Source organism: Musa acuminata, chromosome BXJ2-1 (assembly GCF_036884655.1).
Source record: "Musa acuminata AAA Group cultivar baxijiao chromosome BXJ2-1, Cavendish_Baxijiao_AAA, whole genome shotgun sequence".
Taxonomy (NCBI): domain Eukaryota; kingdom Viridiplantae; phylum Streptophyta; class Magnoliopsida; order Zingiberales; family Musaceae; genus Musa; species Musa acuminata.
In genome coordinates this window covers 4,534,738-4,549,965 of record NC_088338.1, presented here as the reverse complement: position 1 = coordinate 4,549,965, position 15,228 = coordinate 4,534,738, and the positions used below count along the sequence as shown (strand labels likewise).

The 15,228-nt window shown below is 47.8% G+C and overlaps 3 protein-coding genes, 2 long non-coding RNA genes and 1 other non-coding gene across 6 annotated transcripts; 4 read left to right on the top strand and 2 right to left on the bottom strand.

Annotated features, from left to right (window-relative positions):
- The first annotated feature begins 1,261 nt into the window (after positions 1 to 1,261).
- On the top strand, positions 1,262 to 1,800 carry LOC135598029 (uncharacterized). Its single transcript, XR_010481475.1, has 2 exons — positions 1,262 to 1,409; positions 1,483 to 1,800. It is a non-coding gene; the product is annotated as an uncharacterized LOC135598029 (long non-coding RNA).
- Positions 1,801 to 3,898: 2,098 nt separating this feature from the next.
- Positions 3,899 to 5,153, top strand: LOC103984255 (homeobox-leucine zipper protein HOX6). Its single transcript, XM_009401720.3, has 2 exons — positions 3,899 to 4,560; positions 4,632 to 5,153. Exons 1-2 carry the CDS (start codon positions 4,222 to 4,224, stop codon positions 4,968 to 4,970), a joined length of 678 nt encoding a protein of 225 aa, XP_009399995.2. The 5' UTR covers positions 3,899 to 4,221; the 3' UTR covers positions 4,971 to 5,153.
- Positions 5,154 to 5,256: 103 nt separating this feature from the next.
- LOC108952752 (uncharacterized) lies at positions 5,257 to 8,485 on the bottom strand. The gene is made up of 3 exons (XR_010481585.1): positions 7,916 to 8,485; positions 6,573 to 6,710; positions 5,257 to 5,426 (listed from the first exon to the last, which is right to left on the bottom strand). It is a non-coding gene; the product is annotated as an uncharacterized LOC108952752 (long non-coding RNA).
- An 85-nt stretch (positions 8,486 to 8,570) lies between these two features.
- Positions 8,571 to 8,644, top strand: TRNAV-AAC (transfer RNA valine (anticodon AAC)). The gene has a single exon. It is a non-coding gene; the product is annotated as a tRNA-Val (tRNA).
- Positions 8,645 to 9,109: 465 nt separating this feature from the next.
- LOC135585983 (E3 ubiquitin-protein ligase PUB23-like) lies at positions 9,110 to 11,224 on the bottom strand. The gene is made up of 2 exons (XM_018825617.2): positions 9,368 to 11,224; positions 9,110 to 9,289 (listed from the first exon to the last, which is right to left on the bottom strand). Exon 1 carries the CDS (start codon positions 10,594 to 10,596, stop codon positions 9,373 to 9,375), a length of 1,224 nt encoding a protein of 407 aa, XP_018681162.2. The 5' UTR covers positions 10,597 to 11,224; the 3' UTR covers positions 9,110 to 9,289; positions 9,368 to 9,372.
- Positions 11,225 to 12,447: 1,223 nt separating this feature from the next.
- On the top strand, positions 12,448 to 14,224 carry LOC135598534 (heat stress transcription factor B-2b-like). Its single transcript, XM_065092489.1, has 2 exons — positions 12,448 to 13,146; positions 13,243 to 14,224. The coding sequence occupies exons 1-2, from the start codon at positions 12,871 to 12,873 to the stop codon at positions 14,029 to 14,031; spliced, it is 1,065 nt and encodes a 354-aa protein (XP_064948561.1). The 5' UTR covers positions 12,448 to 12,870; the 3' UTR covers positions 14,032 to 14,224.
- Positions 14,225 to 15,228: the final 1,004 nt, after the last annotated feature.

The window sequence follows — 15,228 nt, the reverse complement described above, 5'->3', positions numbered from 1 at the left end:
CAGGTCCGCCTTCCCTGAAGAAGCTGCTTGCTCTCTCCGTAGTCTTCTCTTCTCGCCATCAACCCACCCACGCACAGGAAAAGAGAGAGAGAGAGTATTATTAATAGCGATGCAACGACAGTGATCAGTACGCTGCGATCAGGGAAGACGAATATTGATGTAATATATACAGCCGATAGCAGGTCGGATCCACCTGAGAAAGATCCGAATCCAATGAGAGATGTGGTACATACAGCTGTTAGCGGGTCGGGTCTACTGAGATCGGAACCCAGTAAGAAATCTTTGTCTACCTGATATTTCTAAAGCTATAGTTGATATGGCTATTGCTGCATACACATATACGTATGCATGACACACAAGTGGTGGGCATGCCGAAACCCTAGACTTGTGCTCAACTCAACTGCTAGCTCTCATTTTTGCCTTGGAAGCGCTCATGATCACGCAGCAGCGATTCCGAAGCCACGGCGGTGACGATTAACTCGGGGAGAATGGCAAGCCAACCACCCATATCACGTGCAGAGGGGTGGAGAAAAAGAGGTGAAGAGTCAATAGAGAGAGAGAGAGAGAGAGGAAGAAGGAAGGGTGCAAGCATTCGTGGTCACCTCTCAGGACAGCCCAGCTGTAGGATGGGTGCCTGCCGCTCTGTCTTGTCTTTTATTACGTCCATTTCCACAGACACCTCTTTCTCTCTCTCTCTCTCTCTCTCTTTATGCTGCTGCTGCTTCTATCTTCTTCACTGCACCCCACTATTCCCTGTAGCCTTCGAGCACTTCCTCAGTAATCATTTCCTTCATCATGGCCTCCTATCTCATGTCATCCCTCCGATCGATCCCCCTTGAAAGAAGCAGGAAGTCTTGGGGGAGAAGAGGATACAAGACGAGGGAAGTCGAGCAAAGGAGACAGTCATGAAACGGAGGAGGAGGAGGAGGAGGAGGAAAAGGAAGCTTTTAATCTTTGAGGGGAATGTTGTCTGGCTCGAGGCCATCATCGATCGTTTCTTTCGCAGATCCATGTGAAGGTCTCGGACCAGGCTTCATTCCCCCCAGTCAGAGCTTCCATTTCTTCGGTGTCGGACTTGGTTCTGCCTCTACGTTCCTGCTCTTGATGAGCTGATGGGGGGATTATATACGACTCTTTCTTTTTCCTTGCAGATCTGCATGCTTAGTCTTCTTGTTAATTTGCTGAAGTAGATAGTCTTCTTCAAGCCTTACCTGTGCTTTTTGACTTGTTTGTTTGCTGTTAATGGAGTCTTTTAGACCTTCTCTTCTGATGCTTGTAATTGAGTCTGAGAAAGTTCATCAGCGTGCAACCTATAAATACCCTACAGGTCTTTCTGCAATCGGCATGGTCAGGAGTTACCATTGCATTGGCTGGTGATCAAATTGTATGCTTCATGATCTCCAAGGAAGGTACACAATCTCTCTGGATCTCTCTTGGTTGATGACCTTTGGGTTTGACTGTGCTCAGTTTCCTCCACTGCAGGGAATTCAACATGAAGAGATTTTTACTTGATACTACCAATCCAACCAAATTAATGAAAGCATATGGAAGTGTCAGACAATGCTGTGTAAACATAGGGTCTAATTTCCAACCACATGTCAGCAGATGTTTCTTGTTCTTGCACTTGTAGATCCTAAATCCACTTCAAACTTCATGGTCACACTGCCCATCACATTTTTATCTTCTTCTTCTTCTTCTTCTTCTCACCAGCTGCTGCATTTTGTACATTATGCTCTTCTCATTTGTATGTGTGTCTTCTTGGAAGTGGTGGTTAAAATTGCTGGACATGAGCTTAGATTTTCCTGCATTTGAAGCTTCCAATTGTCAACTGCTAAGCTGGTTTTCTCCTTTGTTGATGAAGCTAATATTAATATTCATAATCATTTTAATCCATTCTGTGATGAGAATTTATTTACAAAGGGATGAATTATACTAGTCGGAGTTAACATATATGAAATTAGACATCAATTCGATCCAAAAATTTAAATTACATTCTTATCAATGTAAAATTATACGAATATTTTCATGATATTTTCTCTATTTGTTTGTGGATTGATAGACTCCTTATTGTAAAGAAAAATTAAGTTGCAGTTGGACCTATTACATGGCTCACTTGACTGCAATCAACTCGAGTCATCTAGCTTTTTTCTTCTTCTTTTTTTCTTTTTATTTCATTGACTCAAACTTTTATCTATCAATCTTGTTTTTTTATGTCATATTGAGATTGTAAATTATAAGAGTTAAAGTTATATCAAATAAGTTAAGATCAATGTAAATGAGATCGAACAACATCAGTTCGATCTGCAATATTAAACTACTAAGTTATTAATCTAACTAGTAATATAAAACTATTTCTTACTCTTGTTCTGATCTCCCACTCACATATAAATACGTTTCTAATATTGTATATATACATATATATTGGTGAGGATGTTAATGGAATATGATATTTTGTGATATGCAATGAATGCTAAGGTGTCCTGAAATTTTAGATTACAAGCTTATCTAAAAAACACCAACACAATCTAAAAGTTATATTCTCCTCTATATGCTATTATATTAAATCCGATTGATTTTATTTTTTTAGTTATGTGGGATTAGTCCTTAGACTGCCCTTCATTTTTATGTGTGACCCAAACGATTGCATGATACATTTGGGTTGGATTTCACATGTCAAACAATGCGAGAGTGCTTATGTGTGAAGTTGATGTCCTGTTTTCCTTTCTTAGCAGCATACTGTTCTCGAGTCATGGCTATTGACTCTTCATGCTCAAACGAAAGAGTGGAGGATTAGATAATAGTGCATCAAATAAGACCCAGTCATTTGCGTTTGGACCCAAAAAGAACTCCAAAAAATAGGTGAAAGGCTTCGTGGAGAAGGGAACGAAGCCAGCCGAAGCTGGCACGCAATTGCGATACAAAGAAGAAGACGACGACGACGACGACGGATGAGCCAAATGCCGACGAATCACAACAGCCAACTCCGACACTGTTCACAAGAAGAAGAAGAAGAAGAAGAAGTGATGGTATTATTGACAGGACGCCATGTTACGAGACACTCGAGGGAACGAATGCAAGCACGACCCGGCTCGCGATAGTTCCTGGGGCTGTAACGACGTCAGACGATGATACTGACGTGGTGGAGTTGGTGACGCGTCCCCGTCGTTTGGCCCAACCAACCCGGGGTTTCAGACGGGTCCGGGTCCCACAGGGACCCACGCCACGCAGGTCGATGCTAACCGCCATCGAGACTACGGGCCGTGTGTGATGGATGGATGAAAGCAAACACGGAACACACGAGGTGATCGCCCCACCTACGCGCGGGTGACCGCGGACAGCAACGTTGATCCCATGGACTTACTCCTTTTACCTCCCAGAAAACAACTATCAGGATCCGGATCCGAAACCGAACATAAAAAAATGAGTTGGACATCAAACGAACGAGGCGTGGACGGTGGACGCCCAGCCGCTACCGCCACGTCGGCCCACACATCGGCCGACACGTCCCGCTACTAGAACACACCCACCGCCTGCCAGCTGGCCCCGAGCCCCACATCCACACACACACACACCCCCCATTTCGGTGCCTGATCCCGTGGGTTCTCTAGCACGCTTGCCGACCTCCTGTAGTGCTGGGACCCACATCTGCCAACCAACAGAAGGACCCCAACAACCCGACGGCTGTCTCGGCCTGCACAGGTGAGCCACACCCGTCACCTTCTGCTGTTGCTCTCCTAATCCATCCGATGTCCCACTTTGTCCTTATCAGCAAACCATCCTCCCATCCCTTCTCTACACTCACCAGAACTTACGAGACTCCTATAACCTTTATATATGAACATCAAGAAGGTGAAAACCCTACATCTCACCGTTCTTATGTTAAAAGATCGATTTAAACAAATCACATGAGCTATCGAGATCGAGGGAAGTGAGATGAACGGGGAATTCCTGAGGCGTGGAGGGGAGGGGATGCTCCAAAGCGCCAAGAAGTGGGAGTGAAAGAGAGAGATGTTTAGAAGCTAATTTATCCACGACAGCGGCTGCCATTGGCTCGGTTGTCCCATCGAGAAATCACCACGACGGTCATGCAAGCCCACCGTCGTCCCCATCGCCCAACAGGTGTAATGCCCTCCCGCGGACCAGTTTGTCTCCACGCCCTTCTACAAAACTTTCACTTGGCCGCCGCATTTGGCAGAGAGAGAGAGTGAGAGAGAGAGAGAGATGGGGGAAAGCGAGGAGCGGTGTGGAGGAGAGGAGGAAGGAGAGTGCTGCAGCAAGAGCAGCAAAGGTGACAGGACGAGGAGGTTCAGCGAGGAGCAGATCAGATCGCTGGAGTCCACGTTCGAGGCGCAGACGAAGCTGGAGGCCCGACAGAAGCAGCAGCTGGCGCGGGAGCTCGGCCTGCAGCCCCGCCAAGTGGGCATATGGTTCCAGAACAAGCGGGCGCGGTGGAAGTCGAAGCAGCTCGACAGGGAGTACCGCGCCCTTCGAGCCGACTACGACGCACTGCTCTCCCGCTTCGACTCGCTCAACAAGGAGAAGCAGCTCCTCCTCAAGCAGGTACAGCCACCACATCTATACCCTCCTCCTTTTCCATGCTGCTTAGTGGCCCTCTCTCGAATTCCACGCAGCGGCAGGGGCTGACGGAACTGCTTGATAAGACGGAGAAGAACGATCGAGATGCTGCGAGCAAAGAGAAAGAGTGGCCAAGGCCGTCACTAAAAGAAGAACCGGATCTCGAGTTCGCAGGTTGCACAGAAGAAGAAGAAGAAGAAGAAGAAGACGACGACGACGACAATACGTTGAGCTACCTCTGCGAGGACGAACCAGGCCCGCGCGCCGTACAACCGGCAACCTCCTCCGTGCCTTCGTCGGCCGAGAAACAACTTCATTCCGCCACCGGCCGGGCCGCAGCCCAGACGTCCTGTAGCAACTCACCGTGGTGGGAGTTTTGGCCTCTCAGTGAATGAATCCACCCAAGCCGCAGAAGGAACAAAAAGGAGTTGGAACACTGTTTTTGTTCTCTTCAAGCAATCAACATGCTGCTACGAATCTTCTGTCGATCTATTGCAATTTGTACATCTGCTACAAATAGAGTGACATGTAGTACACATTTGATTAGTGTGATTAAGCAAGCATTTGATTCAACCAAACATACCTCGATCTGCAATTTGCTAGAGATGATGCTCAAATAGACAAGTTTCAGATGTGTAAGAAAAATGCATTTCGATCAGATGCTTGCACAATTTAGATCAAAGAACTCCAATTTATTAGCTTAATTTATAAAGTCCATCTAACACCCACTAAGAAATCTGACTCATTCCTGATCACTTCTGCATTCCGGGCAAGCTTGGTCAACTGCTACCAAAAACCACATCCAATTTCTGAACTCCATTGAGTCATCATCCTCGAAAGTCCATCCAGTCCTGCGCATTAAGGATGATGACTAATACCACTAAGAATGATCACAAAGAACACACCAAGGCATCCTGCAGCTCAATGTTTATTACAAAGTAACCAAAATATAGTAGACACCAAGAGTCTAGTACTGCCTCCGAGTAATATTCTTTTCAAAGGATATCCTGGATAAGAATTCATATAAACACAATAGCTACTTTGTTACAGTATCAGTTCTTTGCCAATTTTCACAAATCATAGTCAAGTCCATATGATTCACATAAAGACAGCTTAAATAACATAAAAGTAGGACCTGCAAAAGGGTAGTTTTAAGTGTGAGGTACTAAAGGGGCCAAAATATAATGTAAAGAAGATGTGTTAATACTTCCAGTAATCTAGGATAGACAAAATCACTTTTAAGAAATACCAACTACCTAAGGAATCAACATCTTGCGTCGAACACAATCAACACCTCATCATCACGATTTAATATTGCAGGCAGTACAGGAAATTAACATCATTTTTTGACAGCAAGCACAAGAAGTGGACAGATCAATGATGTTGACTCGATTTTCCTTGAGAGTCTTATTGTGTGTGTGTGATGGAGGTGATTATAACCTATGAAATCTATTGTAATTTCCATTCAGGTAATGCAGAAAAAAAACATCAAAACCTTTTTTCACAGTCAACAAATATGGCATAGTAATACGATCATGTGGTCAATTAAGGAGGTCAACTTCAAATTTGCACTTACTGCTTGTTATCAGCCATTCATGCACTTCTTGATAAGAGTTACACAAGTTGTTTGCAGGAATACAAGAAGAATTATTTGCATTTAGCATTCTGAATTACTCATTTATTATAACAATGTACATTCTCTTATGATAATTCATGAATTCAACCTTCATTCCCTACAGCCAGTATAATTGATAGGAGACCGGAATATGATATTCTGATAACCTTTTTTGTCACACATCACCTTTCTCCTATGAGGATGAACGGAGGACAGTGGCGGTGGCAGTGATTGACCACGTCGGAAACATAAATTATGGTGGCAATGCATGTCGATTGACATGGTAGTTCTTGGTTTTTGGAGTGTATTTGACAAACAGGAGTGCAGTAAGTCCTATTCACTGCAAAAACTGATCTCAAACTCAAAGACAGGAGAAGGTTACCAGATAGATCGACTCAGAGCAGACACCAGCGCAGTTAGACATCCGAATCACATGTCCATGGCTGGACTGTTGTTCAACTTTTGAAGAGAAGAAAGTGTGGGTCTTCTTGATGGGTTGTTGCATGAGGTGACTAGGTTCCTGTCATGAGCATTTGCATTAGTGACTGAGTGCTAAACAATCATCTTAACACTGAGCCTATACTCACACATGAACATATATACTCATGTGTAAGAATATGAATTTCATCTATGGAAGCCTAGAAATCCATTCGAACATCACTTGGGCCAAGGGAAAAAAAAAGGAACAACAATCTTATTTTTCATTTTTCAAGTCCAGTCACACCTATAAGCTATAACATATATCCAGAATTTAGGAGCATCAATATTACAGATAGCGACATTTGGAACGCTGCATTTTTTTGAAAATATTATGCATCCAAGAAAACTGATGTCAGTTTGCACTACTATTTCCACTGCTATCTTTTTAATCTTGACATAATTACTCAAAATCAGGGGTAACTAGCAAAACGCCAAACTGATAAGCATTACAACATTGAAACTAAAGTTTAAAAACGAGGTGCCCGATATACCAAAAGTGCTACAACTATTTCTTTGTTCTATAAAATGAAATTAAACCCTCCTCACATTCCACAACAACATGTAAAAAAATAAAATTACTAGATTTAAACTATTGCCATTAAATAAAGTGGAATTCAAATTAAAAATAAGGCAAGCGAAGTGATACAAAAATAACTCTATTCTTTGTTAGTCCTACCCATGAGAGAGGGGAGCACATGAAAAATGTAATTAATTCTTTCGTTTCCTTGGACCACTGGCCATCCGTGGGGAGTTTCAGGTTTAACACCGATATTATAACAACAAATCCATTAAATCTAAGTGTAGTGCTTGGTGTATTGATTTGTTTCAGAAAGGGAGTGTGTGCAAGTTGTGTATTTCAAGAAGAGGTTAGATCCATCCGATTGCATGTGACCATTGCCTCAAGTTCTTGGAAATCTTTCTCTGTGAAACTATTACCTTGGTTACACTTCCATATGGTGCAATTTGCATAATCTGGTGTGAGAAAATGATCTGTCGATCTCACTCCTGGGAATCCAAGTGAGCCCTGGATTTGGAAAATGGGTTTAGAACAGGGCTTAACTCTGGTCACTTCCCAATACTTGGAAGCTAAAGTTGATCACGAGCTTCGTTTTTGGTCAGATGAGTGAGTGTGTACAACATTCATTGATTTCTTTGAACGTCACAAACTCCATGACGGGAGTGCAGTTAGAGTGTCGATCAGCAATCCAGGCAACAACAAAATGTAAGCAGGGAAGAAGAACAAACCAGCACCAGCGAACAAACGGGGTCCGGGGAAGAGCATGGACTCCCATCGCCTCCAACACCTCGAATGCCAGTAGTATGGACTCCGAGTTGAAGTGCCGCTCCCTGTAAGAACCCTTCTGCAAAGCCTTCCGCTCCTAACATCCCCCAAACTATGCCAAGGAGAACAAGAAATCCGACCTCTCCCACAAAGATCAACCAAAACCCTCGGAAAGAACGATGACAAGCACCCCGGTGAGCTTCTGAATCTTCGCTGTCACCGGAGAAAAAGCTGGTGGCGGCGCTCCGACATCTACCCCGGATGGTCCGGCCCAACCGCCACCGGCAGCCCAAGGTACGCCGCCCGCAGCGTGTCGAACAAGAGGGCGCTCATCATCATTGGGTGGACCAACGCCAAGCTCCGCCCTTACAATATCCCGAATCCCTCGCCCACCGACAGCGCGTCCTTCCAACCAAACAAAACCAGCGCTCCAACTGAGACCTGAGATCAAAGTCTAGAGCGGCGGTGGTTTTCCTCTTTTGATCCCAATAATGCTTATTTCGAGTCCAATAATAATAAAAACAACAAGAACGACAATTTAATGTCTCAACTCCATATTGATATCTTAGAATGATCAATCCATATAAATAAAATTAGTTAATTTCAATAGAACATTACGGTGTCGTGGTGTAGTTGGTTATCACGTCAGTCTAACACACTGAAGGTCTCCGGTTCGAGTCCGGGCGACGCCAATTATGTCTTAAATTTTAACTTTTGCCTCTCTTGTAGTCCAACATAATTGTTCTTTCAAAAATAAATTTGGAGAGAGGAAATGAAAAATCAAATGAATTATAAATAAATATAAATTTATATCAGAAAATCAACTTATAATTTGGAGAGAGGAATTCGATTCCTTTGTAATTTTCCCAATCTATATTTTCATTTGCCAAAAAATAAACATTAATTTGTTAGTGAGCCCAACTTGAAAAATCCCATCTTGAATGCGCCTAACTAAACAAACTAATCATTTCCCAATCAATATTTTCTTTGATTTTGCCTCTCTTTTTTTTTATGGTGGTGTTGATCACTCATAAATTCAGAATATATGTATTGGTCCAAAGAAAAAGTTCTCATCACCATTGCATTTCTTCAAGAATTATAAACATTGTTTTATTTTTATAAAGAAAAAAAAAGAGTTACATTTAACTCAGAAGTTTATATATTGGTTAAAATAATAAGGACTTTTAATACATATATTCAAATCATAAATTTTTACCATTCAAATAATCAACCTTACAAATCTTAAGCACACAAATTATACATCAAACCAATAATTGTTGCATCTGACCACTGTTTTGTGCCTTTAGAGCTCTCATCTTCCAGCCTTTGATCTCAACCTTAAAACCAAACAAAAGCATGGAAGAGATGAGGGAGGAAAGAAGAGGGATCGTGTGAACATGGTTGAAGCTTCTTACCCTTGTCAAGGCAAGCAATGAGAAGGAAAGCAAGGCGACTTGCTCCATGCCTTGATGTGATTCCCCAAGATGCCCTTGGCCATCTCCCTGCTCCTCCTGTTGCCTTCCACCTGCACCAGCATAAAGAGCTTGGCCACTCCCCCCACCTGCAACATCTCCTCCATCACCCCGCCGCAGTACCTGCACACCAACCCCAGCACCATCACCGCCCTCGCCGTCACCCCGCTCGACAAGCTCAGAAGCTTCGCCACCACCGCCGCCACCCCCGCTGGGTGCCCCACCAGCTCCGCCCTCCCCTCCGCCCTCCCGCACATCAGCTCCAACAGGTACAGCATGGCCTCGCACTTCCGCCTGTCCACGCTCTCCTCCACCAGTAGCTCCACTGTCACCGCCACTGCTCCGGCCTGCACCGCCTTTAGCCTGTTCTTACCATGAGGCAGCACCTCGATCATGATGGCCAGTAGAGCCATGGTCGTTGCTCGGTCTGCGTTCTGGTCCTTCAGTATCTCCACCACCCCCTCGATCAGATCCACAGGTATCCTTGCCTTGAGGTTGTCACCGACGACCTCGTAGATGGACCGGAGGAGAAGCGCTGCATGAACTCTTGCCTGGTGCGAACCGCGTTGCAGCAGTGAAGCCAGATTTGCAATGAGCTCACCGTTTCGGCGCTCCGAAACCTCTCTGAGGGTCTCAGGCGATGGTTTCAGGAGGTGCAGCACGCTGGTGGCTTCGTCGATCAGCACCACCGGGTCAACAAGGTTCCTCAAAGCTTCCGATGGCTCGCACCTGGCAATCAGAGATGCGACGAGAGAAGTCACGCCGGCTTTCTCCATGTGCGCCGCGTTGCCGTCGTCATCTAATACCAGTGACCTGATCGTATTTAGAGCCTTCGCCTTGCCGTCGGCACGAGCCGCAGGGTCACCAAGATCGCCGAGTATCTCCGACACGTCGAATCCAGGCTTCGTCGCGGCAACCGCAGCAGCAACGCATCCGGTGGAGCAGGCAGCCCAGGACTGGATGAGGCGGAGGAGGGTGGCGTTTGGGGTGAGTGTCAGATCAGTGAGATGCTGGTTGGTTACCGGGCATGTGTGGTGCTCGTACACGGTGAGCCATCGGTCGATGCTAGCGCGGTCGTAGGAAACGCCGGTGGAGATGGTAACAGGGTCCTCCATGACCTGAAGAGAGATCGGGCACAGGAAGAAAGGAGGTACGTTGTCCAAGCCATCCATTCTCTTCCCTTCAACTCTCTCTCTCTCTCTCTCTCTCTCTCTCTCTCGATAGCTAGCTAGAGAAGTTTGAGGACGATGAAGAAGATGATACACATACAAATGGAAGATTGTTGGAGGGTCAACAACATTTGCAGCTGGATCGGGGCGTGTAATTGTTCTTCCACGTAGTTGATCGATGGAGCTGATCACATGAACGCTGTGGCTTTGTAGCAATCTCTATTGACCAGCTTTGGCTACTTGGATATGCCATTCGACTTCATCGATCTCACGAATGTGATGCAATAACACCGCTTGCGGGGCGACGATCGCACGGCTAGAGAAGTGCCGACTGGAATCCGAAGGCTGACCGTTGACTGCGGAGAAGTCTTTTAAACATATACTCGTGGGACCCCGATGATACAGTAGGCCCATCTCTTTTCCCAATCAGAGGCTGACAAGTCTGTGAAACGTAAAGAAAAGGGATAGAAGAAAGAGACGTGGAACGACAAAGTCGTAGTTTAAGCCAATAAATGCTTGCCTGTCGAGAAATTACGGCTGGAGAATGGTCAAAATGTTTGACCATAGCATAGTCTGAGCTCTGAGATGATCAAGTCAAACGCACCTCTCTTCCTCTCCTGCACTCAATGCTGTGAGACTTCTGCTCCGAGCTCTGAGATGAACTCCGAAATGAATTCTAATACCTGAGATGTGATAGGTGGGAATCTGCAAACGCTCTCCAAATAGTTCTATATAGCTATTCTTTCAACCTCCACCGTATCAAATCACAGGAAAAGAGAGCTAATATCTAATGATGCAATATCAATCAGCTCAACGGATCAAAAGAGCCTGATATAGTTGACATATGAAAAGAAAACACACTTTAAATTGCTTTGACACGATCAAAGCTTTGAATCTTCTTCTTGCTGAAGTTAACCTTGGCATATAATTACCTAAATTCACGGACTGTAAATTCATAATAAATCTGTTCGTAGCAACAGGCTGATTTCTTAATGCCATTCGCTTAGACAGATAGATGCGAGGTTAAGATGAGAGAGAACGCATTCTTTGACATGCCTTCGTAGTATATTGATTACGAGCAGTCTGATGGTCCCGAGCTGTGGAGTTAGACAGTGATTGACTTCTGTATTCATGCAATAACGATATATTATTTCTATTGATCACTACCAACTTGGCTTCTTGAGAGGAAAAAAAACCATTCGACATTAATCAGTTCTGTCTTCAATACAAAGACTTCTTATGCTCAGTGGACCAGTGGATTGTGGAGTCGTCTGTTGCAGTTGATGCTTTGAAGTCGTAATTACCCTCTATTCGTCAGATGCAGCGTCTCACTTCGATGCTGTTCGTAAAACTATTGGAATGGCCCGTTTCATGCAGCTGCTCGTCAGTTTCTTTGTGCTTCCATGGTCAACGTTTGATCATCTGCAGCTACACGACGATCCAGAAAAGGAGAGGTAAAGAAACAAGGAATGTGTTCTACGTTGCTCAGAATGTATTCTTCGAGATGTTCTTCTTTTAAGGCCTGAAAACCATCCAAAGTTGCCTTGCTTTCGGCCTCTTTGATCGCTTCGTGATGCGTATTCGTGTCGTTGTCGACATGGGCACAGCTTCTTGTGTAAAGCTCGGCAAAGCAGCTTGAAGAAGACCTTTATCTTACAGCTGAAGCTCCAAAAGCATGGCTTTTTGGCCTTTGACTTCCGTTCTTTGTACCTGCTTTCTTAAAGCAAGGAGAGGCATGTGAAGACTCGATTTGGATTGACCAATCTATCGATACAGTTCCATACAAGGGAAGAATCGATGCTCAAGATGGTCGTCGCCTTGGATTCCTGGTATCATTGCCTGAACGATACTACCAAGAGAAGAGCGGAGATGATGACGATGACGGTAGGGACGTTCACTTCCGGAAACCTTATCTGCGTTCCTCGCGCTCCACCCATCATTTCTTGACACGCGTCCAGAAACTTCAAGAGAACGGGGGTGGAAGCTTCCCGCACTCTCCCGCCATGTGTTGCCGTTCACCGGACGGACGAGCGCATAAGAAGCTTCTATGCGACGCATCGTCTTCCTTCCGATCTGCTCCATCACACCCTTCGATGGCTTTCCAGTTTCGCCTGCCCGATGCGCACAACCTCCTCCGCTGTCCAAGTAGACGTTTATCCATGTGAGAATGTTCCACAGCCTCTCAAGTGACACCACTACCACCCCTTCGTGTCTCTCTCCTCCATCCTTGCGAAGAAATCGAGGCCATTTCGTCGAGCGAGTGGTGGCCGCGCGGCGATGGGCTCTCCGCCCCTTCCTCCGGCGTCGGAGAAGGCCGATGAGACGACTTCAGCTGCGGCGGGGCACCCGGAGGGGCAGCGGCCGCTCCCGACGCCCTTCCTGACGAAGACGTACCAGCTGGTGGACGACCCGTCGGTGGACGACGTCGTCTCGTGGAACGAGGACGGATCGACGTTCGTGGTGTGGCGACCCGCCGAGTTCGCCCGCGACCTCCTCCCCAAGTACTTCAAGCACAACAATTTCTCCAGCTTTGTTCGCCAGCTCAACACCTACGTCGGTCTCGGCCGCAAGATTCGATTTTGTTCGCTAAATGCTTTGCACATTTTGGATTCTTTTTGTTGATTCTTCCTTTTTGGGGACATTTGATAGGGGTTTCGGAAGATCGTGCCGGATCGATGGGAGTTCGCTAACGATTGTTTTCGGAGGGGAGAAAAGCGCCTCCTTGCCGACATCCACCGCCGCAAGATCAACCCGGCGGCAGCCGCAGCCGCGCCGATCGCGGTGGCTGTGCCGATTAATAGGGCTGTGTCGCCGGCGAACTCGGGGGAGGAGCAGGTCCTCTCCTCGAACTCCTCCCCTGGCCCACAGACGCCGGCCACCACCGGATCCAGCGGCCCAACGGAGCTGAGGGAGGAGAACGAGAGGCTGAGGAAGGAGAATGCGCGGCTCCTCCGGGACCTCGCCCAGATAACGAACGTGTGCAACCAAATCGCGGTCCTGGTTTCCAAGTACGCGGCCGATGGCGGCAGCGGCGGCGGCGGCGGGACGACCGAGGTGGGGGCTCCGCCGCCGATTCTGGAGCTGATGCCGGCAACACGGGTGGAGAAGCAGGAGGAAGAGGACGCGGACACCGCGGCGGCGGTTGAGGACGGGGTGATCAAGGTGGAGGAGTGGACGAGCGAGCCGCGGACGCCGGCGGGGCCGAGCCCCAAGCTGTTCGGGGTTTCGATTGTCGGGAAACGGGTGCGGGAGGAGGAGATGGACCAGGATCCGACGCCGGCTGTGAAGCCGGACCCTTTTGATCCGGGGCCGGACCCGAAGGAAGCGACCTCGCCAGAGCGCCACCAGCGGTCGTGGGTGGTGTACTGCCCTCGGCCGATACGAAGGTCGTGCAACGTGCCGGACAACCCGACGGATCGCGCACGTGATGCGAGCTGATCGCTCCGGATCATACGAGATGCTGGAACGGATCTCTTTTAGATTCGTGCTCGCTAATTTAATTTAGTCTCATTTAATTTAATCGTCCCTCTTATCCACTGTATGATTTCCACACGTAACTCGCTTCTGCACTTGTCTGCCCACTTGGGAAAAAGCGTGGAACAATGATGGCAGCTAATGATAGCTTTCTCTACCTGGTCCGATGCAGTGAACCCTCAGATAATATTTGCTCCTTTATTTTCTTGGGTGTTTTCTTCCTTGTGTTTTGATCTCCGAAATAATTCCACCGCTGGAATTCGACGACACGGTCGAGGGAGTATTGAGTGTTGTGTTTGGTCACGTGGCACATCGGAGGACTTTTCCTATGTCGGTCGGGCCCATATCAAAGATCTTCATCAATCACACGCATGAACGAATCTGGAAGTAAATCGTTTCCCACGGCCTGCGTGGCTCACTCTCTCCACGCAACGTCCTCATCCACACGGAGTCGGAAGAGTCAAACACCGACGCGTGTATAATGATCCATCCGCCCACCACCTCGGCCTTCTCCGACATCTGCTCCTCCTCCTCCTCTGTCCTTCTCAACGCGATCGCGATTACCATGGCGTACGCCGAGAAGGGCGACGGCGACGACGAACAGATCGCGCTGGAGGTCACCGTGCTCTCCGCTGAGTCGCTAAGGAATCGCTCCTCCCCTCTTCTCCCCGGCCGCCGCCTCCGCCCTTACGTCATTCTCTCCTCCTCCTCCGCCGCCAACCGAGAACAATTGGCGCCTATCTACCGGACCCGCGTCGACGAGGGCGGCGCCCACCACCCCACCTGGCGCGACACCCTCCGCGTCCCCATGGACGCTTCCTTTCTGCGCGGCGGCGAGCGGGGGCGGGGGAAGGAGGGCGGCGCCGCGGTGCACGTCAGTGTCCTCTCGAAGCGCCCCTTCCGTGGGCCCTCGCGGCTCGGGTGGTGCGAGATTCCCGCGTGCGACGTCGTCGACGGGCTTTGGCCGCCGTCGGCGCGGCGGCGCCTCAGCTACGCCCTCCGCCACCCCCGCCACGGCGGCCACGGTCACGGCGTCATCCACATGGCCGTTCGCCTGTTGGGCCCCCACCTCGAGCGGCTGGTCCCACCGGCTCCGCGGCCCGCACCGGAGCCGGGGTGGTCCGGGACGGCGATCGGCATCCCGCGCGCGGCGACCGCAGC